At 48.1% G+C, this 27,998-nt stretch overlaps 1 protein-coding gene across 8 annotated transcripts in view; it reads left to right on the forward strand.

The window, feature by feature from the left end:
* Kirrel3 (kirre like nephrin family adhesion molecule 3) overlaps positions 1-22,650 on the forward strand; it is a 568,837-nt gene extending 546,187 nt beyond the window's left edge. For 4 of the 8 annotated variants that reach the window (XM_074066378.1, XM_074066380.1, XM_074066379.1 and 1 more), the window contains 7 exons: positions 2,901-3,001; positions 6,244-6,442; positions 8,279-8,314; positions 11,740-11,922; positions 13,334-13,443; positions 17,947-18,033; positions 18,623-22,650. In XM_074066378.1, coding sequence (XP_073922479.1) covers positions 2,901-3,001; positions 6,244-6,442; positions 8,279-8,314; positions 11,740-11,922; positions 13,334-13,443; positions 17,947-18,033; positions 18,623-19,066 — 1,160 coding nt within the window. In that variant the 3' untranslated portion in view covers positions 19,067-22,650. Of the gene's footprint in view, positions 1-2,900; positions 3,002-6,243; positions 6,443-8,278; positions 8,315-11,739; positions 11,923-13,333; positions 13,444-17,946; positions 18,034-18,118; positions 18,188-18,622 lie in introns of all 8 variants that reach the window. The other 4 variants (XM_074066383.1, XM_020182707.2, XM_074066381.1 and 1 more) reach the window with 4 other exon arrangements.
* The last annotated feature ends 5,348 nt before the right edge of the window (positions 22,651-27,998 follow it).

Below are 27,998 nucleotides of genomic sequence, written 5' to 3' on the forward strand. Positions count from 1 at the left end.
AGAGGGAGGGTGACTCTGCCCAGATCCCAGAACACTCACAGACCACCTGTCCCTGGCAGAACCCCGACTCCAGAGACTTCCCGCCTTTCCTGTGTGTCCCCAGGATGCCACCAATAAATTGGCACTGCAGGGCTAAAAATAACAGCATCTGATCGCGCCTCCATGTATCCATGGCAACACAGGCTGCAGCCTTTTCCTGCCGTGCCAGTGTCTGACACTCAGCTCAGTGCACCAGACCACAGTGGAATCAGCCGCCCTCCCTGCTGCCTGCACTGGGGAAGGCGCTGGGGAGTCAGCTGTCCATGCCTGCTGCCAGCTGTGATCCACAGGCCAAGCTAGGACCCTTAGACTCACATGTGCCCTCCAGGGGTTACTGGCCTGAAGCTATTAACTGAGCATCCTTTTTTCTGGAAAAAGGGTTGATAAGGAGGGGTTGCCATTTTGCTGTCACTTTTAGGCATTTCCCAAAAGAGATTTGAAGGAATTTCTTGAGGCAAGAACCCTCCCTCTGCCCTGGGGAATACCTTGGAGAGACATTTTTCTTGGACCCCTTCAACAGCCTGGACCATGGCATCTACTCAGGATTTGTTCTTTTTTCCTTTTTATATTTTGTGTGTGTGTGTGTGTGTGGTACTGGGATTTGAACTCAGGGTCTTGCTCTTGCTAGGCAGGTGCTCTACCACTTGAGCCATCCCCCATCCCTTTGCGCTTTAGTTATTTTTTTGGCTAGGGTCTCATGTTTTTGCCAGGGCCCAGCCTTCAACCTGCATCCTCCTACTTACACCTTCTCCATAGCTGGAACTGTACCTGTATGTAAAGCACAATGTTCAGTTTCTGTATTGAGATGGGGTCTTGTTAGCTTTTTGCCTGGGCTGGCCTCAATACGCAATCCCCCCAGTCTCCACTTCCAGAGTAGCTGGGATTATGGTTGTAAGCCACTGTACCTGGCCTAATCTTCCTATTCCCTTCTCGGCCTCCACTCCTCCCCCAGGTTGCCAGACAGAGAAAAGCTAAAGGGATTGAAGTGAAGGAATGAATTGCTTCCCTTATTTCTGCTGGTCTCGGGCTGCCTTGTACTTCGTGTGGTGATGGGGTGGTGGGGGCAGGATGAAATGGTCCAGGGAGAGGAGCCTGCCAGTCCTTACCAAGGAGCCATTTGCCCCCACCCATGGAAGGGTGGTGAGGCCAGTGAACAGGGGCCTGCGCATCTAGCAAATCCCTCCTTAGGACATTGCCAGTCAGTGCCCTGTGGGGACTCCAACTGAGCTGCCTTGCACCAGGAATCTGCACTGGTGGATGGACTCCCTGACCTTATTTCCCTTCGCCCTGGTTTTTGTCTTCTTTTAAGAAGCCCATGAATGCATATGCATTTGCTGATGGCTCTTAGAATTCTATAAACCCCTGGGGGAATTTCCTAGTTCCTGGGATGTGAAAGGAAAAGATTTCATAGTATAATCACTTCTTAGCCCAGCAGCAAAAGAAAGCACCATCCAGGTTCCAAAAACACTGAGCCCTTGTAACTTGGGCCAGAGGCTTCTTGGAGCAAAGGGATTTAAAAGAGGAAGGCAGCACTAGTCCTGGTCTTAAAGCCACCTGAGGGTGAATTCTTACCTTGAGGTTCCCTGGGTCTGCTGTACCCAGCCCTGAACCATTTGCATTCTAAACTTGAGAGAAGTCATCAGGAGTGTCTCCCAATACCTTTTTTCCCCTTGGCTGAGAGCTACTCATACAAATGCAAATCTGTTTTAATTAAAGTGGCTAATAAACAGCAATTATGTTTGCAGCAATTTTTGTTTTGTTCCCAGCATAATTTTGCCTGTTTCTCAGATCAATTGCTCTTAGCTATCTTTCCTCTGTGTTCTGCCATCCAAGTCCTAACCATCACCCCAAGGATTAGAAAGGGGGCTTGAGGGTTTCCATCCCTACCCTCAAGCTCCCATCCAACCAGGAAGATAATCAAACAAAGGGCTACACCAGCCACTCCTTCCCCTCTCACTGGCAGATGGGCATCACTTAGGACAGACTTTGGTTAGATAACAGGCAGAACTGGACAGGAAGAGCTATGGAACAGGCTCCACTCCAGGTGCACAAATCTGGCTGTTCAATGTGGTAAATGAGTCAGGTATTCTCAGAACCTGACACCCATAAGCATCACAGCATCACACACACACACAAAGACACACACACACACTCACACTGGATGGGATAATATTGATGTCAACTTTGGAGCCTCAGTCTCACCTGGGCCTTCTGGGTATGTATGTGGAGACAGACAAGATACTAAACTACAGGACCTCCTGAGACATACCTAGGATAAGACTATGAACGTGGCCAGTACATTCCACCTACCCAAAGTGCTTCCTGTCCTGGATAGGTGGAATAGCACCAGTTTTCTTCCTCTCTTATGGGCCTGGCGGAGGATGCTCAGTGTGTTGGACAAGCACGCCCTCTACAGGAGAGCTTGGAAATAGTTCCAACTCCAACAGCTGGCCAAGGCAGGGTGACATTCCTTGTGCTGTCTTCCTTCATCCTGGCACCTGCCCTGACTCCTTTCCCAGGCTCACCACCTCTTTCATAAAGTGTTTTCTGTCCAGACAGAATTATTCTCTCTTCTCTGAAGTCAGTTAGCACTTTATCTGCACTGCTGTATGAACGCTCACCATCTTTTATTACAATTATTTATGTCTTCTGGGGATTCTGACTTCGAAGCATTCACTCATGATCCCTTGAGAGGTTTACGACTGAATACTGAATTTATCCTCGCACTCTACCTTATACAAACAGGCCTTCTATAAATGTTTGCTGAATGCTTGGATTAAGCCTTCCAAACCCACCAACAAGGGTGCCAGCTGGGGACCTGCCCCTCCTGGATTCCTAACCTGATGTCGTCTCCTCAACAGGTCCCCCCATTATCTCCAGCACGCAGACCCAGCATGCCCTCCATGGCGAGAAGGGCCAGATCAAGTGCTTCATCCGGAGCACACCGCCACCTGACCGCATAGTGAGTACTCCAGGGAGTCCGTTGTCCTCACCTCCAGCAACCAGGAGCTACCTCTGCCAATAGCTGGTCAGCCAGCCAGTTGGTGAACACCTCTGAGCCTCCTTTCCCTCCACGGGGAAAATTATACCTACTTTGCCTCTTTTAAACACATCCTGGAGACAAAACAACAGGCAGCCTCCTTTCTCAGAACAGGCGAGCTCCAGGTTGCCTCTGCCACCCAGCTGAGCGCAAGCATCAATGTGTGCTGGGGGTGTGGGGCAAATGAGGGCAGCAGAGGGAAAAGATAAATGATTTCTTCCCTTTCCTGGGTTCAAGGCCAGTCTGGTGCAGTTTACAGTTGGCACCCTCTCTTCATACCTCCCAAAACCCTCTTTTTAACTCTCCTCTGCTTTAATGTCACAGGGATACCTCACGCCTTCTGTTGTGTTTCCCTCTGAAATGACTAGTCCATTCTCATTTCCTTCTCTTCTACCCACTTCTCAGCCCTGTAGAGCAGCCAAGGCACCCTGGTAGCTCACCCTTCCCCCCCCCCCCCCAGGTATTTGTATTTGGTTTAGGTAGTCCTGGGGTTTGAACTCAGGGCCTTGCACTTGCTGAGCAAGCACTCTACTACTTGATCTACACCCCTAGCTCTTCTTGCTTTAGCTTGACTTAGGTAAGCTTTTGCCCTGGACTCAGCTTTTGCCCAGGCTGCCCTGGGCCATGATCTTCCAGCCTCTGTCTGCAGAGTAGCTAAGATCAGAGTCGTGCCTGACTTGTTTTTGAGGTAGGCTCTCCCCCGAGTTTTTGCCTTTATTTGCCTCAAAACTTAATCCACCTCCTGAGTTGCTGGGATTATAGATGTGAGTCATCATGCCTAGCCCATGTTTGCATTTTTAAAGGGAGGATCGTGTACTCCCATCTATCTGAAACTGGCAGAAGCTCAGGTATGAAAACAAAAGTGAGCGTTTTGTGGGACTGTTGGAAGATACTGTTTTATAATCCCCAAAGCCTATGACCGTCCTGCTATAAAACTGCCTGGGGACCGCTTCTTACAGAGCTGAATGCTGGGAGGGTGAGTGGGGCCCGGCACTGAACAAGGGAGAGCCTGTGTGTTGCCAAGACACCAAGGTGTACAAACAGAATCCATCATTCTGGTAAACTCAGATGTTATTAGAAGATTATTGCTGTTACTCATTTCTCAAGTAACTGGTTCATTCACCATCTGAAAAATTCACACAAAAACTGCAAGAATTCACGCATACAACTAATACCCACGTCTCCCATTCACTTCACTCTTTATTTTAAAAAAATTATAAATGGAATACACACCCATTGTAAAAAAAAAAAATCCCGTTCAATCACTCTTGTGCATTTCATACCATCTCTTTTCATAGATGTCTATCTCTAGCCTAGTGGTTCTCAGAGGTGTGATTTTTGTCCCCTGGGGGCATCAGGCGTATCTGTAGACCTTTTTGATTGTGACGACTTGAGGGCGTAGCATGTATTGAGTAGAATGAGGGATGCTGTGAGCTGCCTAGAGCCCAGAGCAGTCGCTCAGTCAGAAAGAGTCTGGTCCAGAGCGTGAGAACTCCAGCTCTGGTTCGTGCTGTGCCTACCAGTATTGCTACTGCCTCATTAACATGAAGTCAGGGTGTGCTCAGGGTTGACACATTGAGGTGTATGCAATGATTGTATAATGACTCTGAGCACAACTAAACTGTCACTGCTCTAAATAAAGACAGATGAAGATGATCACACACACAACTCTAAACATGCTCTTGTAAAAACAAAGTCACAAAACTGGACTGGTCACTATGGGCCACTGTCTACCTCAAACTAGCCACAGCTCAGCACCAGGGAGCACCTGCTAGGGGTCTGTGCTGCGCAGAGATGGCTAGAGTCCTGATGCAAGGGTGCCCTCTGCCTGTAAAACAGGCCAGGTGCAAAGCCGTACAAGCCCCTTCTGGGAAGGAAATACCCTCTGAGGTGGTCCCAACCTTTGTGGATGGACATGGGCTTGTGGACTGTGTGCACATATGGTGTGTGGGTGTGATGTGCTATAGTGCATGTATATATCATGGTGTACGCATGTATATATGTGTGTTTATAGTATGCAAGTGTAATGGTGTGTGTATGTGTTATGGTGTGCCTGCCTGTGTGTACAAGCATTGTTGTGTGTATAGTGGTGTGTACCTATGGTGTGTTTATATGTGTTATAGTGTGTGAACATGTATGTGCATTCTTGTGGGCTGTAGTATACTGTGTGTGATGTGCTGCAGTGTGTCATAGTGTACTTGTGTACACTTGTGAGGTGTACATAGTGTACATTTGTGAGGTGTGTGTATGTGTGGTATGTGGGTCATGGTTTGTGCATGCATGTTTATATGCATGTTCATACTGTGTGGTGTGCCGTGATGTGGTGTGATGTGTACTTTATGTGTGCTGTGGTATATGCATACGTATATAACAGGTGTGTGTGTGTTGCGGTGTGTGGCAGCTTGTGGATTTTGTAAGATGGTGTGTGCACATCTGTGAACATGTGTGTGTGGTGTGTATACTCTTATGCATGTGTGTTTGTTGTGTGCTGTGTGTGTATGGCATGATGCATGTTTCTGTGACTATGCTGTGTTCATGTGTATAGATACTTGTGTTTACACATTTGTGGTGTGTGCATGTGTATTGTGTTTATGTGTATACACGTGTGTTTATGTCTGTAGTACAGGAGTACATGTGTTCTTACATATGCACACGTGTGGCTATGAACGTGCATGTGTGGGGCCTGTTTTTAGTGCGTGGTGTGTGCACATGTTGCTGTGTACACTTATGTTGGTGTGCATGCATGTGTGTGTGTTATGGTGTTATATACATTTCATTTTAGATGTAATATGCCTGTGGGTACATGTTTGTATTCTGTGGTGTGTTCACATGTGTGTAACAAATGGTGTGGGTGCTATGGTATTTGGTGGTATGTGTGATATTATGGTATATGTGTATATGTGTGATGATGTGTGTTTGTTTGATGATTGTGTGTTTGTGTGGTGATGTGTGTTTATGTGAGTTGTCTTTATGTGTGTGGTGCAGGCAATTATGTTTGTAATACGTGGTGTCTGTGTGCAGGTGCTTGTGTGTACAGGTGTTGGTGGTGTGTGGCAGCAAACATGAATGTGTGTCAACCTCTGCAACAGAGAAGTGGTACCATGATGCTGGTATGGACAGCTCTGGCAGTGTCTCCTCCTAACTCTGCACCCTGCACCCGGCAGGCCTGGTCCTGGAAGGAGAATGTGCTGGAGTCGGGGACATCGGGCCGCTACACAGTAGAGACGGTCAGCACTGAGGAGGGCGTCATCTCCACCCTGACCATCAGTAACATTGTGCGGGCTGACTTCCAAACCATCTACAACTGTACCGCCTGGAACAGCTTTGGCTCTGACACTGAGATCATCAGGCTCAAGGAGCAAGGTGAGGGCCACCAGGGCAAGGAGGGGACCAACAGGGAAGGCCATGTCAAAGCAGGAGTCTCAGTGTTCTTCCTTACCTACCACACATCCTTGACCTGGCTCCCCTTTAGACAAGGGGCACTGGTCTCCATCACAAAGCAAGAAGAGAAAGCTCAGAGTTGTAGCCCTGAGGGTTCTATTTCAGGAAGCCACAGAGTGACCTGGACTGATTGTGATGACACACTTCTGAAAGCCCTGGTTTCTACACATCCTGCCCTCCTTCATGGGCCCTGGCTTGATGTCCAAATGCTCTTAGGGGTGTTATGCCTGGGTAGAACCCAGGGATACACTGACATGGATGTGTTGAGGGACCTGGCCTCACCCCAGTAAAACAAGCCAGTCCAATCACCCAGAAGTCCCACGGAAGGGCCCAAGCTAAAACAAAGAGGCAGCCTTGCCTGTCCCAGTGATCTCTTGGGTGGGGAATTGGGCCCAGGGAGATACTCGGACCACTGGTTTATAAAGGAGATACCAGACAGAAGGGCAGCACTGGGCAGAAAGGGCAGAGCATCTGGGTTTGAGAAATAGGAGGAAGAAGGGCAAAGACTCACCCCCTACAATCCCACCCTGTGTGCCAGCTGTCCCAGCTCCTGCTCAGATAGATGTTAAGAACTAGTCTCAGGCTGGGCATGGTGAAACATGCCTATTGTCTCAGCTACTGGGGAGGTTGAAATGGGATGAATCACTTGAGCCCACAAGTTCAAGACCAGCCTTGGCAACTCCAAAACAAACAAACAAAATAATACCCAAACAAGCCTGGTGCGATGGCTCAAGCCTATAATCCTAGCTACTCAGTAGATGGAGATCAGAGGATCAAGGTTCCAGGCCAGCTCAGGCAAAAGATTCATGAAGATCCCCACCACCCCATCTCAACCAATAATTGCTGGTCATGGTGGTGAATACCTGTAATCTCAGCTATGCAGGATGCATAAATAAGAGGGTCACAGTTCAAGCTGTTCTGGGCATCAAGGTGAGACCCTGACTCAAAAATAACCAAAGCAAAAAGGGGTAGGGGCTGTGGCTCAAGTGGTAAAGTACCTGCCTAGCAAGTCTGAGGCCCAGTACTGCCAAAGTAAGTTCAAATCCTAGTACTGACAAAAAACCAGAACCCAGTCTCTGTTCAAAGTTCTTGGGCACAGACTACAAACTAGAGCCTTGGAGGGTGAGGGCTAGTTCCTGGAAAGCGCTGTTCCATGTGCAGTCAGTAGCATGCTGGACCCAAAATACCTGCAGATCTCACTGCTTGGTCAGACAGCACTGAACCATGGAGGTCCAGGGATAGTGCTCTGCTAGCCCCAGGCCACTGGACCAGAGATTTGGGGCAAGTAGGTGGTTCCAGCCAGCCCCTCAAGCCTCAGTGGATCACTTAAGTGATCACACCTATGGATCAAATATCTCAGTGTCTCCTAACACCTCTTCTCTAATAGGGGCTGCTTTGCATAACGCTTTGCACATAATTTGCATAATATCATCCACACATCATCCAAACCTTCCTGGCCCCCGTTGCCTACCTTCCTTGTCTTTCCTTTGGTGACCCCATCCCTGTGCTCTCCCTGTGGTGTTCTCAGACCCCCTCCCAGGCTTAACTTCTCTCTGTGTCCCTCACCCCCTCTGGAATCTCCAAGTTAGTCTGAACTCCAAGTTCAGGTGGGCGAACCTGGATCTGTGGAGCGGTTCCAGAGATGTGATGAAGGAGGGAGCCTCCTCACCTTGCCCCTTCAGGTGGTCAATCCCCCTGTCCCGTCCCACCCTGGCCAGCCAGGCCCTGGCTGTGGACGCTTGCTTTATTTCCAAACAGGTTCGGAAATGAAGTCGGGAGCCGGGCTGGAAGCAGGTACGGAAGGAGCTGATAAGATCTGCCCTGGGAAGGCGGGAGGGACTCTTGGCTAGTAGGGGAGGGGACCCAAATGGGGATAGGGAGGCCACTAAGTTCTCTGCCCTCCCCAAGTTGAGGGCTTAGTGCAGTCAGAGCAGCGGGGAGAGAGGAGCTCCCAGCCAGTGGGGTCCAGGGACCCCAGATACATGTCTCCTGCCTGCTGCCATGGCCCCAGGGCTCCTCCCTCCCCAGGACACTGCTCTTGCTCCTCTATCCCTTCATCCCTTGTCTTCAGAAGCCCTGGCTCCTACCCCCACCCTGGCCTCCCTCTCCGTCCTGGCTCTCCTGACTTCTCAGCACCATCACCAGCCTCACCATTGCTTCCTAGAACACTAACCTCCCCACCTCTGCTGTGGCCTGCTCCACCCATGCTTGCCAGCTCACTGCCTCTCTCTCCACTCTGCATTCCCATGGAAGTGTCATTTCACCAGGCTGAGGCTGCTGGGCAGGGGCACCCCCAGGCACCCACAGCAAAGTGGTCATCAGGGTGAGCCTGGGTTGAGTTAGTCTGTCTAGACAATTGTTCCCTCCCCACAACCATGCAGACAACCAGAAGAGAGGGCAAATCAGACCTCCCAGGGTCGACTAAGGCCACGTCGAGGACTTGGGGGGTGGTCCTCTGACCCGATTCTCTGCCCATACTGGCCCCTAGCCCATGTCATTCCCTTTAATGAACTCCATGTGGCACCCACATCTCCCTCCCAACTGGACACATGTCCCCGTCCCAAAGCACCAATCCTCAGGGCATGGGCAGCTCAGAGGCCTCTGCAGCCCATGCAGAGGCAGCCTGAACAGTTATGAACTTCCTGTTGTGTTCACCAGACTCTCTCATCATCCACCCTGGTGCTGAAGGCCTAGTTCCCTTCAGTCTCCATTTCATATGTGCCTTTTCACATCCATCTGGAGCTCCCTGACTCCTTCCTCCCTGGGTGCCTGAGCCTTCTCATGTCCCATCCCTTTCCTTGGATGGCCAGGAGACTGAGCAAGGCAGCCTTTCCTCACTCCCTCTCAGATGACATCCCAGGGATGCTCTGACCAGAGAAGAGCCATCTGCACAGGTGGCCTAGGTCAGCCCTCAGGAGACCAGACAAGAAGAGACACACTGGGAACTGAGGAAGGATGTCACCTGGGGGCCTCCTGCCCTCACAAGTCCTTCCTTTTCTGCCACTCTCCACCTGCGTAAGGGCTGTTCTCCAGCCAAGATGGCTTCAACCTCTACCCCCAGCTGTTAACAATTCAAGGAAATGGACTCAGTGGACACCAGATAGAAGGGACCTGAAAACTTCTGCTCCAGCTCTCTGGGGCTACAGATGGGCAATTGAGGTCTGGGAGCATTAAGGAACCATCATGCCTTGGCTCTGAGTTCAGTTGAGATAAGTCCTGGGTTTTTCTTTGGAAACTTACTAGGAATCAGAGGAGAAACTACATCAAACTCAAAATAATAAAATTCAAACACAGAGCAAGTGAGCTTCTAACAGTTTTCCTTTCCTAATGGAATTAAACTAGAAACATCTATTTTTCAAAGCAAGTTCAATCCTGATTGCTGAGATCAACTCAAATTCCTCCCATTTCAATCCTTCGGTATATACTATTCCCACCTCTTCTTGGCCACCTCTTTTGTCACCTCTTCAGTGGTCTCAGTCACCAATAGGTACCTACCTATTCTGGAGTGGCTATAGAATGCAAAAGCTTCCACACACTGCCAACTGAGAGATGCTAGCTCTGTCTGGTAGGTGTCCCCACCTCCTCCCCTTCTCCTTTGTTTCTTTAGAGAAAACAGCAAGAGCCTGGGGATGGTCCTGGGTTCTACCCCTAGCACCTATGGAAGGAAAGGAGGGAAGGAGGAAGGGAGGAAGCAAAGGATGGAGGGACGGAGGAAGGGAGAGAGAGGGAGGGAAAGAGAGAGAGACAGAGAGCGAGAGAGAGAGAGAGAGAGAGAGAGAGAGAGAGAGAGAGAGAGAGAATAGCAATGATAGGCTAACCTCCTAGCTATCCCACAGGTTATTCATACCAATGAAGGTGCATGGGGAGGAGCTTAGTCTCTCAAAGGAATTTCCTCTTTTTAAGATTTTTCTCTGTTGCAGTCCTCCCTTCCTACACAATAATGGGAACAAACACTTGAGCAGAGCCAGGCTCCGTTCCAAGGCCTTTACCCACATTCTAAACCCCATAACCTTCTAATGTCAGCACTATTATTATTACCATTTTACAGATAAAAGAGATAGAGTAAGTTGCTTGGAAGAAGTGATGGAGTTGTGATTCCAACAGACGCAGCCTGGGTTGTACAGAGCCCATGAGATTGGGAGGATGCCATGCAACACAGTGGACAGAGCAGGAAGGGGTCAGTGGGAACAGAAGGAGACCTGGGTTTACCCTGGCTCACACACAGTAGCAGCTGAGTATCCTTGACCAAGTCACTTGACTTCTTTGGACCTCAATGTTTCCATCTGTAAATGGGAGGTTTATATTCAGTGGACCAAAGGTCACTCTGCCCCAACATTCTCTAGTTCCACTACTGATGGACTATTCAGAACCTGAAATGATGTGTCCATGCCACATATGTACCATAGAAGTGCCTGGGTTGTCTGGAAGAGCAGCCCCTCCATATTACCACCCCAGCCCCACCCCTACTCGACAAGGCAGGAAACGGACTAGAGAAACTCAGCAGGGTCTGGGGATTGTCCTATCTGGAGTTCTGGGCACTCTCATATTGGGACAGATGCAGATGTGCAGAGCTGGCCAGGAAGAAGGAGCAGGACAAGTGCATCAAGGAAAAAGGACATTTCTCCTTAGAAGGGTCAGTGAGGAAGCTGTGATCCTGTTCCCCTGACCCCTGAGACATAGGCACCTCGGGGGGAACATCTCTGATGCCCAGCAAGCCCCAAGGGGAAGCTGCCTTAGACTCTTATGTGCTGGCTGTCCACATGCGTCTTCCATGCACCAGGGAAAGGGAAAGAACAAACTGGACAAACAAGGGCAGTAACCATAGTCATTTTCAAAGAAATGCCAGGACTTATGACTCACCAGCCACTCATGATAAATCCCCTGTTCAATGCCAAAGAAAGCTAAATTATGCCGGCATCCCCAGTGTTCTGCTCACTGGCCCTTCCTTCTCTGTGTCTGCCCCTCACCTATTCCTTCCTGCCCTCTTCACCTGATGTCCTCCACCCTGATCTTCACAGTCCTAGACAGAATTGACCCTGTTGGACTTTGCCTGTGCCTGCCCAGGCCCCACCCAGCCATTTCCCAAGAGGGGCCCATGTGACCATGGTCTGGCCCCAGTTTGGCAGGGGCTGCACCCCCAGGGGACTGGGTGAGGTCCTGGGGACAGACAGTAGTCTGTCTCCCATGTCTCATCAGTTATATCTGTTTCTCTCCCACAGAGTCTGTGCCGATGGCCGTTATCATTGGGGTGGCCGTAGGAGCTGGTGTGGCCTTCCTCGTCCTAATGGCAACCATTGTGGCCTTCTGCTGTGCCCGTTCCCAGAGAAGTACGGGAGGGAGACCCGGGATCTCAGGGAGGGGGACAGAGAAAAAGGCCAGGCTTAGACTGCCCAGGAGAGCAAGTAAGCAGGAATACAATAAACAGGGGCCCTAATAGTGCTGTGAGCTCCTGGGGCAGGGATGGGTCTGATGTATCATTTTATGTGCAGCACCTCGCAGGTGTCTGGCACCAAGTGGGCACTTGGTTGAGGCTGACCTGAACTAGAATGACCTTCATCAGGCAAGGCAGGCAGCTACTGCTTTGGGTTGGGCACATAGCACCCCTGCTGTGAACAATGTATAGACCCAGGGGGAGAAAGGTGGCTTGACCCTTGCTCTGCAAGGGCTAGTAGCCTAACCTGAAAAGCAGGTCACCCACACAGGGGATAAAAGAATGCAAGGAATTGTTCTGAACAGACGTTTAAAGGTCTTTAGTCATTAGTGATATAATTTTAGTGTTTGTATGATCTTCCCAGGCCTCCATTCTGGGCTGACTCTGGAGTTGATTGATAGGTGCCAGGGGAAGACAGGGGGCAGAGTAGAGGTGAAGATGGGAGAGGTACAGTCTCTTAGTCCTTCCTCCTCTACCATATGACCCTGGGCAAGCCATACGTTTTCCAGGCCTTGGTTTTCTCCTCTGTAATATTAAACAGTCGAATGACATGATTTTTATGACCCCACCACTCTAGACTCTAGTGAGCAGAATACACCAAGTAAATCAGCAGAGGAAGTCTGCTCCCTCCATCACCTGGCACCTTCACATGTTAGAAGGAAACCAGGGCTCCCCTCACATTTTCTCCACTCCTAGCTAAGCAACCTTAGCTAGGACTCCCAGTAGTGACTCCCCACAAGGTGGTCTCAGGATCTCCATTGCAGCCTCTTAGTAGGAATTACAGGGGAGCATATTTTAGCAAGAGTTTTCTATCAAAACTCTTCAGCTAGAAGCAGGCTGTTCTTATAGAAGTTGTACAGCTCCTGTCATAGAAGAGCCAACAAGAAAGCTGGACACCTATGTGTGTGTTTCTGTTCTGGGTGAGAGGTTGGCCATGGGACCTTAAGGACCTTTTTAACACTGACATTCTGGTTCTATGAATGGAGAGTTCAGAGCCTAGTAGAGTAGGTCAGAGGACACTGCTAGAAGAAAGTAAGAGTTCACAGGATGACCTAGCTCAGTAAGGTGGAGGAATGGGTGAGGACAGCCTCTGCTGCCAAGAGGGACACTGAGGTGTGTGAAGCAAGGAGCCAGGCAGCCCATGTGGCCATGGAAGGCCACACAGCCCACAGCACATCCATACAGATGGCCTATGGGTGGTTGTGGGGCGGTGGTTTGCTGGTGAAGGTGCTGAGTTCAGGGGCGGAAGGGAGGGTAAACCCTAGGGGTGGTGGGGTGAGAAGTGGTAGCAGGGGACTGTGAGGAGTGGGACATCTGAGGCCTTAATGACTGAGGATTGAGAATTGAATTTGTTGCCTACAACTTTCCTATTTTATGTCCAGATCTCAAAGGTGTTGTGTCAGCCAAAAATGATATCCGAGTGGAGATTGTTCACAAGGAGCCTGCTTCTGGTCGGGAGACTGAAGAGCACCCTACCATCAAGCAGCTGATGGTAAGAATGCCGCCCAGTCCACCCTACCCTGAGACCCTGTACCCAGAAAGTTCTGGGACTGGAGGTTTCTCACTGCCTTCCGTACTTCCAAGAAGCAGAGTACCAGTCAAGATGAGCCCTTCCTGCCCCTAGAGGAGGCCAGGCACATGTTCTCAGCCAAAGAATATTGACTTGTGTGCCTGTCATGTTATGCGTGCTGATCTGGGAGACTCAAAGACATGTAAGATGCATACTCAACCTCAGAGAGCCTGACTGTTGAGAAGAGAGAGAACATATGCTTGAGTTGTTACATGTTGCTACCTATAATCCTAAGTATACCCTACACACACACACACACACACATATACACACACCAATATTACAAATATTCAGTACATTACCGTCACCTTCAAAAAAAGTCTGCAAGAAGTATAGGTTCCTCCTTGGGAACTGTATTGCCCACCAGAAGCAAACTTGAGCCAAGTGCCGGTGGCTCATTCCTGTAACTCTAGCTTCTTAGGAGGTCAAGATTGGGACAATCAAAGTTTGAGTCTAGCCTGTGCAAATAGCTCATGAGACCCCCCCATCTCCAAAACTAACTGGAGCAAAATGGCTGGACCTGTTGCTCAAGTGTTAGAGCACCTGCTTTATAAGTGTGAAGCCCTGAATTCAAATCCCCATCCCATCAAAAAGAAAAAGAGGAAGAGGAGGAAGAACAAGAAGAACAAGAACAAGAAGAAACTTTAAGACTTCTCCAACAACATTAAGCTTCCTCTTCCTCTTTCTGATCCCCCTTCATAGACCACACCACCCAGCTGTCCAGGCAAAAGCCTAAACAACTATGCCAGAAACATGGTTGTGATATATTGGAATAATGACAGCAAAGCAAGGAAAAATAACAAGCATGGACTTCTCTGAGCCTCAGTGACTTCAGCTATGAAATGGGTATGAAAGTACTAATATGCAGGGCTGGGGCATGGCTCAAATGATAGAGCACCTTGCCTACCAAGAGTGAGGCTCTGAGTTCAAACCTTAGTACTGCCAACAAACAAACAAAGGAACAAAACAACAGCAAAAAGAAAGTAATAATATAGAAACCTCCAAAAAACAAGATAGTGTTTGATGTCCTCAATGCAAAGGAACTAATGCAGAACCTTTAAAGCGACAGAGGTCAATAGGAGAAGGGGACCAGGAACTAGAGAAAAGGTTAGTTCAAGAAGAATTAACTTAGAATGTAACACATATGTAAAGGAAAGCAATGCAAGTAAACTCCCTGTATATCTATCCTATCTCAACTAGCAAAAACCCTTGGTCCTTCCTATTATTGCTTATATTCTCTCTACAACAAAAGTAGAGATAAGGGCAAAATAGTTTCTGCCTGGTAGCGAGGGGGTGGGGGGGGAGAGGGAGGGGGCAGCGGAAAGGGAGCGGGTGGGGGGAAGGGGGGAGAATAATAAAAAAAAAAAGAAAGTAATAATATACAGGGCCATGTTGAAGGTTAAATGGATGGCTATCTGAAGTGATTGGAGTCCAGGGAACTGTACAGTTGTCCCCTGGCATCTGCGGGGGAGTTGCTTCCAGAACACCTTGATGATGTCAAATAAAATGGCATAGTATTTACATGTAACCTACACACATTTTCCTGTAATCTTTAAGTCATCTCTAGATTACTTATAAAACCTAATCCAATGTAAATGCTGTGTAAATAGTTGTTGTACTGTATTGCTTAGGGACTAATAATGAGGGGAAAAGTCTGTATGTGTTCAGTGCAGATGTAATTTCTCCCCAAATACTTTCCATTCACTGTTGGTTGAATGCATAGGTGTGGAACCCAAGGTTAAGGAGGTCTGACTGTAAATTTTCAGTATATGTTAGCAATTATCCTTGCTCTAAAATCGCCCACTAGATGGTGAACAATTGCTGCCTTATTCACCCTTTGCAGAGACTCATAAATATTTGTTGAGTTGAACTGACTTTTCTCCCTGCTACTCTTTCTCCATTGAGTTTTCAGGGCCTGTCAATTCCACTTCAAAAATTGTCTCAAATGAGTGCTCCTGCCTCTCCTCCACTGTCACCCCCTTATCTCAGGCCTCTTCCTCTCTCCCCTGCATTAATGCAGCAGCCTCATTCTTGATCTCAGCATTTGCCACTTTTCTCAATCCACCCTCCAGAGCCCTGCAAGAAGGGTCTCTCTAACATGCAAATGATCCTGTAACTATCCTGCTAAGATCCCTCAGTGGCTGGAAAAAGCCCAGCTGCCCAGTGTGTCATCAGGCCCTTCACTGGAAGGTAGCTGCCAGGCTTTCCAGCTCTATTTTCCAGCCAACACATTTGGCTTTCCAGACACACCAAAGAATTTGTGGTTCCTGGCGGTGGAGTCTTTCATACCTTGCAGGCCTTATCTGTTGAATTTCACATTCTCCTGTAAGAATCAGCTCAAATGTCACCAACTCCAAGGTTTTCCCTGCTTGCCCGCTCTCCACAATACTGACGAGCTGTGTACACACTTTCTGTTCTCCCAAAACATTTTGCATGTTCCTCTTTCAAAGTGCATTGCTCTAATTACATGGAGCCTTCCCAATTATCCCAGAGCTCCTCCAGGGCAATGGTCACCATCCTGAATCTATGCTCATCTATTTCCCTTAGGGCCTAATACAGTGCCTGACACAGCAGTGTTTAATTTTACAAGGGAGAGAAATCACAGCCCAGACCTGAGAAGGAATGAATGTTCCTGTACTTAAACTTCATCAAGCCCATCTATCCTTAATGGGCCTTTGAATTCCCTCCCAATGGGACCTTCTGTTTGTCTCAGCCGATGGCCTACTCTCAGTATTCCAGAAAGAGCAGGGGGTATAATTCGGCAGAAGGGACTTGCTGAGGGCTCTGTGGGCAGCCTCCCCTTAAGGAGATCTTTGTTCCCCCATACCCTACACCCTCTGAGAAGGGGAACAACACTATTATCAAGGGGAAGCAGGCTTAGAAGTTGAATCTGGTTGCAAAAGATAAACTTCAACCTAGACAGAGCCAGAGAATTTACTAGAAAATAAAAAGAGCAGTATTTGTAGTGAGGAAGTAATAAGATGGAAGCACTTTGGTTGATTCTGCATAGCTCCAAAAACAGACAAGGAGATGGAATTACTGCAAAAGAGAAGAAACATCCTACTCAGTAGATGGGAGCTGGCCTAGACCATGCAATTATCAGAAGTGATTCATGGGAGGCATCCTATGTGTCAAGGGTCAAGCATCACAGTGGTTATTCAGATTACTTCATACATCTGTGTGCTGGGTATGGCTTGTTTTTCGTCTTATGCCTAATTATTACTCTGTGATTTAGAGATAAGCTACACCAGTCACTCATTCATTCAGCATAGACGCAACATCTGTATCAGGCACTGTGCTAGGTCTTGGCCAAAGAATTAATACATCTCATTCCAAAAGCATTTTGGTCAGTGACCACAGCATGCAAGACCCTGGGCCAGGTGTGGTGTGGGGATCCAAAGAGAGCACAGGTGATCCTCCCCTCAGGCTGTTTAGCACCTATTAAGGAGGACAACTTTCCAGAACATCTGAGTCATGGCTGAGATTAACAGATGTGAACCGTTTGTGTTAGTCACTTTCCTTTGCTATGACAAAATACCTGAAAAAATCAACCTCAAAGAGGAAAGACCCATTTTGTCTCATGGTTTCAACATATCTACAGGCACTTGGCCCTGTTGCCTTTGGGCCTGTGGCAAGGCAGAACATTATTGAAGAAGCCCATAGCAGAGAAGGCTACTCATCTCATGGTGGCCAAGAAACAAACGGGAAAGAGAATACGTGCCAGGATCCCAATGTCCCCTTCAAAGCCACATCAACTAGTGTGCCAATTTCCTTCTACTAGGTCCCACTTCCTAAAGGTTTCACTACTTTCCAATGGAGCCACAGGTTAGTGACCCAAACCTTCAACAGTCTTTGGGGGATATTTCAGATCCAAACCATAGCACCCATGTTGTCAGTACATGTAATTATTCCTTGTGATTCCTTCTTAAGGCCTTCATTAAGCCCTGGCCCAGGTCAATAGACTGCCCAAAAGAGCCCAACTTATTCTGAAAGACTGATGTTCTGCCATTATTTATTTCCAGGTTTATCTCCCTGATAAGCAGAGCTGTATCTTACTGTATCCTAATCTGTGTATCCCTGGTCCTTATCACAGTGTCTGGTCAGAAATTTTCAATAAATGTTCGGTGAATCGAATCAGCCAAGTGAAATCTCTGGAGACGAAGCCCTAGGCTAAAAGAAGAAAGTGTGACCTTAGAAATCTGCCCTATGCCTCACCCACCCCTCTGTCTCTCAGGAGGGGGGTTCCAAGAATATCTATGAGATCCAGAACCTATCCAACTACTTCACCTGCCTTCTGAAGTCCTGGCAGTGAAGGGTTTGGGAGGGGCATAGATGACAATCTTTTGAGTTCATTTCTCTATCTCCTTGAAGGAGGGGGTGGTGAGCCCACTTTCTGTCCACTGAGTAGCCATTTTTGGATTGTAGATGGACCGAGGTGAATTCCAACAAGACTCAGTACTGAAGCAGCTGGAGGTCCTCAAAGAAGAGGAGAAAGAGTTTCAGAACCTAAAGGTAAGAGTAGTCAGGGATTATAAGATGCAGCACTTGCCCTTGAATCTGGACCACCGCTCTGATGGCCCCAATCCCATCCATACAGAGAACCTCAGAAAGCAGAAGCAAAAGGCCAGAGGCCAGCCTGCCGACCTGTTACTAATCATACCCTAAGGTGGGACACCCTCACTGAGATCACCTGCTTTCTTCACCCCAACACTGACAAGGCTCAGAGTTAAGGCTGAGTCCCCCTAATTCTCCTTCCCCACAGCCTTCTCAGAAATAGGTTTCAAAATTCATTACTCATGTTCTAGACAAACACAAGAAACAATTAAAGTTTGCTTTTCAAATCACCTTGCCTTGTCCTGACATAAACCTGGTCAGAAGCACCTTAACCTACTGTCAGTTGACCACCTGCCAGCCTCTCCTTTTGTCCCCAATCTCACTAACCCATCCTCACGTCCTGCTTGGTACCCTTCTGACCCTCATTCCTTCCCAGTAGTCTCCTTCCTCCTGCCCTTCCTGTGTGAGATAACACTGGTTAGCCTGGACCCCCACCACACCTAGTGAAGGCTTCCCAGTGATGTACTTCCTGCTCTTGCCCACCCAGGACCCCACCAATGGCTACTACAGTGTCAACACCTTCAAAGAGCACCACTCAACTCCAACCATCTCCCTGTCTAGCTGCCAGCCGGACCTGCGTCCTGCAGGCAAGCAGCGTGTGCCCACAGGCATGTCCTTCACCAACATCTACAGCACCCTGAGTGGCCAGGGCCGCCTCTACGACTACGGGCAGAGGTTCGTGTTGGGCATGGGCAGCTCATCCATCGAGCTTTGTGAGCGGGAGTTCCAGAGGGGCTCCCTCAGCGACAGCAGCTCCTTCCTGGACACACAGTGTGACAGCAGCGTCAGCAGCAGTGGCAAGCAGGATGGCTACGTGCAGTTTGACAAGGCCAGCAAGGCCTCCGCCTCCTCTTCCCACCACTCCCAGTCCTCTTCCCAGAACTCCGACCCCAGTCGACCCCTGCAGCGGAGGATGCAGACTCACGTCTGAGGATTACACACCATGGGTGGGGATGGGCCAGGGAGATTGGCAGGACATGTTCTGGTTCTCCAAGAACTAGGGCTACTTTGCAGAGGACCCCAGAACTGGCCACTTCCAGGATGGCTTGCAAGCGCCTCTGTTACCATATTCCTCCAAAGCTGTGATCAAGCACAAATCTGGTCCCCAGCTGCAGTGTGTCAGAGGTGGGTGGTGGGGAAATGGAAAGAGGATGCAGCTGAGTGCACTGTGCTTGGTGCCGGACACCCATGTCCCCATCCCTTTCCTGGAGGCTTCTCTATCACCTGCTCCTCCCACAGGCACTAGGCAGCTATAACTTTGCTTTCATAAAACTGCCGTCCACTCTCCGGTCTCCTACTGGGCTCCCCTCTTGCTGCCCGTAAGCCCTCCCCTGTGCCTGTGCTCCTTGACATCCCTGGGAGAAGGGGGAGTTCTTCCCAGCACTGAGCTGCTCCAGAGACCCCAGCTTCCCTGTTGTTCTTAACCCATGCCTTGGAGGTTGAAAAGCCAGAAATGGTCCTGGCCAAAGGAACATGCCACCCGGGAGCCCACCCCCCAATTTGTTTGGTGTTTTGTGTCCATATTCTTGCAGTTTTGTCTTCTGAACTTGGAGGTGGGACTGACCCAATCAGAGCCTGGTGTCCTGGAGGGGATGAGGAAAGGAAAGAGGAGAACGTGAATACCTGGGGAACACCTTGCCCAACACGCCCCTCGCCAGTCTGTGCAGTTCAGAACTTTCCCCCTCACCCCCTGCTTTGTGTACTCCCCTCCTCCCCACAGCACAGTCGGAGTTAATATAAGAGCTTCTCTGGTCAGGGTTCTTTGAAAAGTCATTGAAGAGTGTGTCCTGGGGGGGGCTTGGTTTGAGGGGGTTAGAGTCAGGTCTTTAAGAGGGTGGGACTCACCTTCTCAGCTGACAAAAGCAAGGAACAATGATCCTGTCTCAAGTAAGACTCCATGGGCAAGAGGGAAGTTTATCGGCACCTCTCCTTCCCCCATTCCTTAACCAAGAATAAATGTCAGGGCCATTACCCCAACAAGCCCACTCTGTTCTTTTGTTCCTACAGAGCCTCAGGAAGAACCCAAAAGCTCCAAGTATGCTTTGGGACCCCAAGATTCTTTGCCTTCCTCAGATTCAGTTTTCTCAGACAGGATACTGATTGGTCTGGTTGTGGTGGTAATAGAAACTACAGCCCTTTGTGGATGGGCCCCAGCCTGAGAACATGCAAAAGCAGTCCTCACCAATCCCAAGTCTTGCCAAATGCAGCTGAGGCAACATGGTACTGGACATTGACCAGATCATTCTACCTTTTTCCTTAGTCCCAAGCTGAGATGGGAGAGAAGCTCTCTTCACTTCTGGTTTGGGGATGCTCTCTTGAAAGAGTATAAATGACCCTAACACTCAAATATGGAACTCAAACAATGTTCTAATGTTGAACTTGCATGGTTGGAAAGCTCAATGACATCATGGCAGATGGGATGAATAAACAGGGTTATGTTACTACTAGCACAGGGACTGGGATTCAAATCAAGCTTTGAAGAACCCAAATTGTCCCTACGGCTATAGGGTCCTCATTGGCTCTAGACCCTTCTTCTCCAGACTTCCTGGAAGTTCTTAACCACCATGGAACTTCATCACCAAAGTCTCTGCTTCCCTCCATATACTGATTCCTTGGGTAGCCCCAATCTCAGCTTCTATGCAGAACCTCCATAGCTCCTCTACTCAGAGAAACTTTCTGCCTTGATTATGTTTCCTAGTGCTTCAAAATCCCCCAATTCCCGGATATCTTCCTTGGCGGACTCCAAACCTAAGGGAGTACAGACTGATCAGAAATGGAAGTGTGCCATTCTGGCCTGGCACAGAAGCCAGGATATTTGACCTTTGCCCTCTCTAAATTCATCTCAACAATCTCTCCCTCTCTCTTCCCAGATAAATGTCCCAACAGGTAACAAGCGTCCAAGTGTATTTGCAAAATGTTTTGGTGTGCTAGAGTAAGGAAAAGATGAATTTAGAGGGTCTGTCCATTAATTTCTCCAGGTTTTCCCCACATTGGAGATCAGTGCAATCTACCTCCTAATCTTACCCTTGGCCCCTGCCACACACATGCACAACTAACAGAGTGGAAGTACCTGTTCTTTCCTGGAACCCAGGATAATGACAGAACAAGCCAAAGAAGAGGAAATAAATCTTTCCTGTAGAACAGAATGAACCCTTCTCCCTCTTGTGCCTGGGCACTCCCAGAGGAAAAATGTGGACGGTCAGGGAAGATGAAGAGATAGCACCAGGGGGGCAACAGTCAAAGACTAGGCTGTACACTGCTCAACCCTCTGAGCTTTCCCCAATGCACAAATACAGCAAGATTTGCAGAAGAGACAGGTGGTCACAAGCACGGTCTTTGTGATAGAGGAGAGCACGACAGGGAAAAATTAAGTGGAATTGCAGGCCTCTGAAGCAGTGAGAAGGATGGGGGCATGCAGAGGGAAGCCCTGAGTTTCTCTGTAGGTGGTTTCACATTTAATGAAATGAGTGTGCTACATTTAAAATAGCATTTAATCCTCACAATTCTACAAAGTACCACCATGTTTTACCAGTGTGGGAGTGAGGTTTAAAGTAGCCAAAAGACTTGTGCAAGATCAGAGTTAATAAGTGGCAAACGTGAGATTTAAACCACACGATTTCCACTACAAGATGTTTCCGTTCCCATGGTGCAAACTCAGAGCCATACTTGTTCTAGAGTATGGATGGAAGTGGCTAACAGGAAAGACCATCTGCTGCTCTGGGGCAGGCCAGACAAGGACAAGCCTCCGCTCCATTATGAAGGCAGGAATGCATCCTCCACCTTAAGTCCCCAAATGACCTGGAAAGACCACAACTCCCTGGGAAACAAAGCTATTCTGTGTATCCACTCACCCCCACCCCACCAAGGCCAGGATCCAGTTTTCTGATAGCTTTAACTTCATTATTGGCTCAGAACCACTGGACAGGAGCCCAGTTTCTAATTCTCAGGCTTGCTATCAGTCTGCCAAAGGCCAGGGTTATTTCCACCACCTCTTCAACTTTCATGGAATAGGAAGTGTTCTCACATGAAGAACTAAAATGCCACATCAAATCCATTTCTGACGATGCCTATTTAAACATATCTTATAAAGCAATAGTCCTGCAAGCCACCTTTGAGTTTCCGGAATGGAAAGAACCTAGGGAAATGAAAACAAACACGATGCAGTCCTTGGGAGATTTCTCAGAACAGGAGAAAAGGAGTCAACAGGAAATTCTTCCTTACTTCCTGTTGGGGAGTGATATATGCTGATTATGACATTTGCTGTTATGGAGTTGGAACTGGAAGTGCACTCATGCGATCCATGAGTTTGATTAGCCCTTTCGAGGTATGTATATGGTTTGTGATGTCACCAGGAAAAAAAAAAAAGACAAAGGAGACTCTTGTCATTGGTGTCTTCTCTATCAACTTTCCCTATAAAACAAACTCTTTACTCCCTGCACACACACCTCTCTCCCTCCCCAGTGCTAAGGATGGAACCCAGGGCCTCCAGCATGCTAGCCAAGAGCTCTACCACTGAGCCACACTCCCAGCCCTTAAACTCTTTATTTAAATAAAGCATAGCTATTTAACAATAATTAGTCTTAATTAATGTATAGATTTTTATTTAAAATGCCACTTGGTATGCCTATTTAAAGAAACAAACATTTAGACACAGCCCAGTAACATTAATACCAAATCTTGAATTTTCCTTCCCCTTTAAAAAGGTCTTCTGAAAGTCTCTTATCTGAGTTGGTTTTAGAAACTGTAACTGCATACCAGCTATTTGCAGCTCCAGCATCAAAACTAGCAACAATCTCTGGTAGTCACTGATAAAGAGCTCTCCTCTGATGTCTGCTTATCATTTCCAGGAAGCCTCCAACCATCTTTTCCCCAGCCCCCTATATTTCACTCTCCTAACCAGGTCAGAAACTGGGAAAAATAAGAAAACCTGAAGCTACTCTTCTTCCTACAAATAAGGATTGTTTCCCTCGATGAGGACATATTTGCTGTGAGACCATCAATTCTTTCCCTTGATAATTGCTATTCTTCCTTGATTCACCTCTCCTCATCTCTAATGCTAGGTCTTTGACATACACTGCAAGCTTTCATTACTACAAGCCCTGTAGTTTTATACGACCACACCCTCCTCTTAAAAGGCCTTTTGTGAGGGGATGCAGGTGGAACTCAGGGGCAAAGTGCTTGCCTAGCATGTGCAAGGCCTTGGATTTGATCCCCAGCACTGCAAAAATAAATAAATACATAAACAAATAAAGAGCCTTTGTGGGCATACATCATTCACAAGATAAGCCACTGAACTGTGGTCTACATACCTGGCTTTATATTTACATTACTCTCCCGGTGCTGGAGACTAAATCCAGGGCTTCATACATGTTAAGCACTTACCCTGCCACTTAGCTACATTCCCAGCCATCCTGGCTAATATTTATGACTCTGTCATTATCTGCCTGCCAATCCCTATTCCCAGTGCATTTCTTGGGGACAGTTGACACAACCACTGAGTCCATTCAGTCCTTGTTCCTGGGACATCCTCAACCCCTGAATCAAGAGTGTCCCTTGAGCTCCCGCTGGGGAACACCAGACCAGCATAAGCATTTCCTTCCGCTGTTCCTTAACCTTACAGCCCTTGGCAATATCTTGGAATGTAATGAGAACATGCAAAGAATGCTCTTTTATAGTTATGCTTTCTGTGGTGAATCTAAAGTTTTAACATTCAAAAAGTTGGTAGGCAAGCTGCCAGGAAGCCAGATCCTCATTGAGAGAACTGGTTACACAGAGCTTCTCTGAAACTAATTCCCAACTATGCAAGAGGAAAAGTCCTACTCAAGATAGGAACTGAATTTAGGAAGGGATTCATCCCCTGAAAGTCAACTCCATCTAGGCAAAGACGAGATCAAGGGAACTATGTTCAATGTGGTTACCACAGTCACCACATTTGCATGGATATGTAAGGGCCAGGGTTTTGTGGCCTGAGCACTAGAAATTGTATTTTTGACACTAACAGGCATTGCACGTTCCAGAAATACTGAAAGAAGGCAGCAACAGAGATAAAGGGCTATAGCTAAGGATCTAGGACTTCTACAGCAGGACTTTCAGACTTTTAATTAAAGTTTCTCTATTGCTCCTGCCACGCAAGGGCTTCATCAGCACAAATAAATCCACAGAGAAAAAATGAGCACAGAACTGCAGACCTTCCCTCCCAGGCTCCAACTTGTACTTTAGCAGCTCTCTGCTTAGTAAAGGGAAAAATCCATTTGTAAGTAAATGAAGAAGTATTAAAGTTCGCGATGTATGTAAATAGTGTTTCGGAAGCCTCAGAATAATAGATGGTTCTTGAATAGTCTAGTTCAGTAATTCCAACTTCGGTCCCCTAGGGTTGTTTCAACAGCTGGGCTTTCTCTCATTCTTTCCACCCAACTCCACCCTCCAAATCCTGTAAGATACTGGAGAAGAAGCCATGCCTCTATTGAGGAGTGATGCGCTTTACATTGTTAGTTTTCCCTGGGAACCTGACATGGGGCAAGAAACAGCACCTGCTTCCCAGAGTTCAAGTTTCCCCAAACACTTCTGCTGAACCCTCCTGACTAGCCCTTTTGGCACTGTGGGGTCTCCCAGATGCTCTCCACTCTGTTTTTTCTTAAAATGAAGGAAAATGAAGTGGAGCCTTCCAGGACATCTGGGCGTCTTCCAAAGCTGTCATCTATTGAGTCTCAAAAGTTTCTCTCTTCACTTTATTTCTTAGGTACAGAATTCCAAAGATCTCTAAGTGAGATTTGTTCACTGAGAAAAAACTGAACAGGAAAACTAGATTAACTACAGACACACACAGATGTTCCTCAACTTGTGAAGGAGTTCTATCCTGACACATTTCTTGTAAATAGAAAATATCAAAGTCAAAAATGTATTTAATTTCAGGCACAGTGGCTCACTCCTGTAATCCCAGCTACTAGGGAGGTAGAAATCAGGAGGATCACAGTTTGAGGCCAGCTTGGGCCAAAAGTTAGCAAGACCCCATCTCCACAAACAAGCAGGGTATGGTAGTACGATTATGTAATCTCAGCTATGCAAGAGGCATAGGTAGGAGGATTTCAGACCCAGGCTGGCTATGCACAAACACTTGAGACCCTATTCAAAAACCAACTAAAGCAAAAAAGGGCAGGGGTGTGGCTCAAGTGGCTAGGCAAGCACACGGCCAAGTTGAACCCCATGACTGCAAAAAGAAAAAAAATTATATTTAATGCACCTAACCACAACAACACTGAAGCGTTTTCATGTCTTCCCTTCTTCTCCATGGTTAACTGGGAGCCACAGCTCACTGCCACGGCCCAACACTGACAGGTGCCCCATATACTGCTAGTCCTGAAGATCAAAATTCAAAGCATGGTTTCTACTGAATGTGTATTACTTTCACACCACTGTACAGTCAAAAAAATCCCAAAGTTGAATCACTGTAGGTTGGGGGCCGTCTGTATACATCTCATTCAACTGTTAAGTTGGAAAGATCTGGCTTCCTGGAATCAATGCTTGTGCAGAACCTGGGGGGTTCTGTTAGTTTCAAAACTAACTTTCTGTGACTGTAATTAAGACTTCAAAAAGGTCAGAAGGTTTAGAGGACAGCATTAACAACTCTGAGGTGGTATTTCTCAGCCTTTGCATAGGAGCCCACTGTGGTAGGCCAGTATCACAGAAATGGATAATGAACATATCCCAAGAAACTTCCTAAAGGCATCTGACCAACTCCAAAACTACCGAAGAAGAGCAGTCTGAATTCACAGTTCATTGACTATCCAAAGATCGCACTTCAGTCATTTCTGTCACCTTCCTCTACTTAACTTGTGGGTGATTTGAAGACACAGACTTTTCTATAACCAGCCGCTTTAACTCAGTACCTGGGCACAAGTATTTGGCCTTAAAAATGTACCTCACCTGTTTCATAGGCTCTCAGGCATTTTCCATTATGTGAAGCAGCTTTCCAGCCCAATTATTTGTAACACACTTTACAGTCTACAAAATGTCTTTACAGTAATATTCCCATTAGATCCTTCAAATTGCCTTGTGAGATGGGCATGCATAATCACTACTTTCCAGATGGAGAGGCAGAGGTTTGCTTGGCTAATTAAATGAGAGAGCAGGGAGGAAAGCCATCCACATTTTGTGTGCACTACACTTTACTGCCTCCCAGACACTATTGTTTCCAAGCTCAAACTTTTCCTAGGCTAGACAGTCTCTGGAGGAAAGCAATTGAATGTACTTATAGCCTCAGAAAGTGTAAACAAAAACCTGAAGTGTCCAAAATTAAAGCACGGCGGCATGTGATGAGAATATAAAATACTACTTAAATGTCTCCCGCGCTAGATACAAGATCTAAACTCTAGTCTCGTCCAGGGCAGCGGTCCTGAGCTGGGGGTGCTTTCCCCCACCCCCTTTCGGGGCCTCAGTTTCCCTCCCTATGAATGGAGAGCTGGACTTGCAGAATCTCAATTAGGTCCTGTAGGTCTCTTCTCCTCCCTTGTGGCCCGTGAATTCAAAAATAGGGCACGTGATCGGGCACCAGCGGGACCCTGGGGAGCACTGGCAAACCCGAAGGGACCTGGACACATGGGCACGGGCCTAGTCTTGCGCCAGTTGCCAGCGAGGCGTTGGCCTCGCATGAGGCGGGGAGCCAGGCGAGTGTTCTGAGAGGCCCTAGCGCGAGGGACCACAAGAGCACCCCTGCTTCACCAGCCCTGCGTGGGTCCCAGCCCACGCCCTCTGCCGTAATCCGCCCGGCTGCGCTGCCCACGCATGCGCAGCCCGGCCATACCGCGGGCGGGGCGGGGGGGGCGGAGCGAGCCGGGCGCAGTTACACCTCCCTCCCCGCGCGTGCTCCAAATTAACGCAGCTCAAGGGCACGCAGGATTATGATGGGCTTTCTATGCAGACCAGACCGGAGAGTTGAAAGGCGACCATGAGGTCATCCTAGAGTCTAGACTGCTAAAGCAGGGGTTCTGGATGCTTGTGAGAATTCTAGGTTCCAGGGCTCCACACCCACTACCTAACACTCAGGAACATCAATTAACAAGTGACCCCAAGTAACTGAGATAAGGGGTCCTCACTGGATCGCCCTCTTGTTTCAAGGAATGCAAGAGAGGGAAGATAGTAACAGAGAAATGATTGCCTCAAGATGGAACAGCAGGAATTACCTGGCAGAGCTGGCAGAACCCAAATATCCTGACTTGCTCTCAAGTGCTGCCCCCATTTCTTCCCGCTTTCCCCCTTCTGCTGCATTTTCACAGCATGGTTTAATCAGTACCAGGCAGGCTGGCAGGCAGTCCATTCACAACGGTTGGGCTAAATGAAAGTCTCTTTCCCAGAATACCGAAGAACCCCTTCCAACAACTCCACATCAGAGGTCCACTCCCAGTTCTGACCCTTGCCCAGCATTATTGCCTCAGCATGCGTGAGGGTTTGGGACACCCAGGAGGAAACAATGACCCCCCTCACCCCCAACAAACAATGGCCAGGGTGGGTGTACAACACCCTCTCTTTTCTGTTGTGATCATGAAGGACAGTCAACCCAAGAATATAAAATGCTCCGTGTGTGTGTGTGTGTGTGTGTGTATGTGTGTGTGTGTGTGATGGGATTGCTCCGTGTGTGTGTGTGTGTGTGTGATGGGATTGCTCTGTGTGTGTGTGTGAGTGATGGGATTGCTCTGTGTGTGTGTGTGTGTGTGTGTGATGGGATTGCTCTGTGTGTGTGTGTGAGTGATGGGATTGTCCGTGTGTGTGTGTGTGTGTGATGGGATTGCTCCATGTGTGTGTGTGTGTGTGTGATGGGATTGCTCCGTGTGTCTGTGTGTGTGTGAGTGATGGGATTGCTCCGTGTG

The sequence above is a fragment of the Castor canadensis genome, chromosome 2 (assembly GCF_047511655.1).
Source record: "Castor canadensis chromosome 2, mCasCan1.hap1v2, whole genome shotgun sequence".
Taxonomy (NCBI): domain Eukaryota; kingdom Metazoa; phylum Chordata; class Mammalia; order Rodentia; family Castoridae; genus Castor; species Castor canadensis.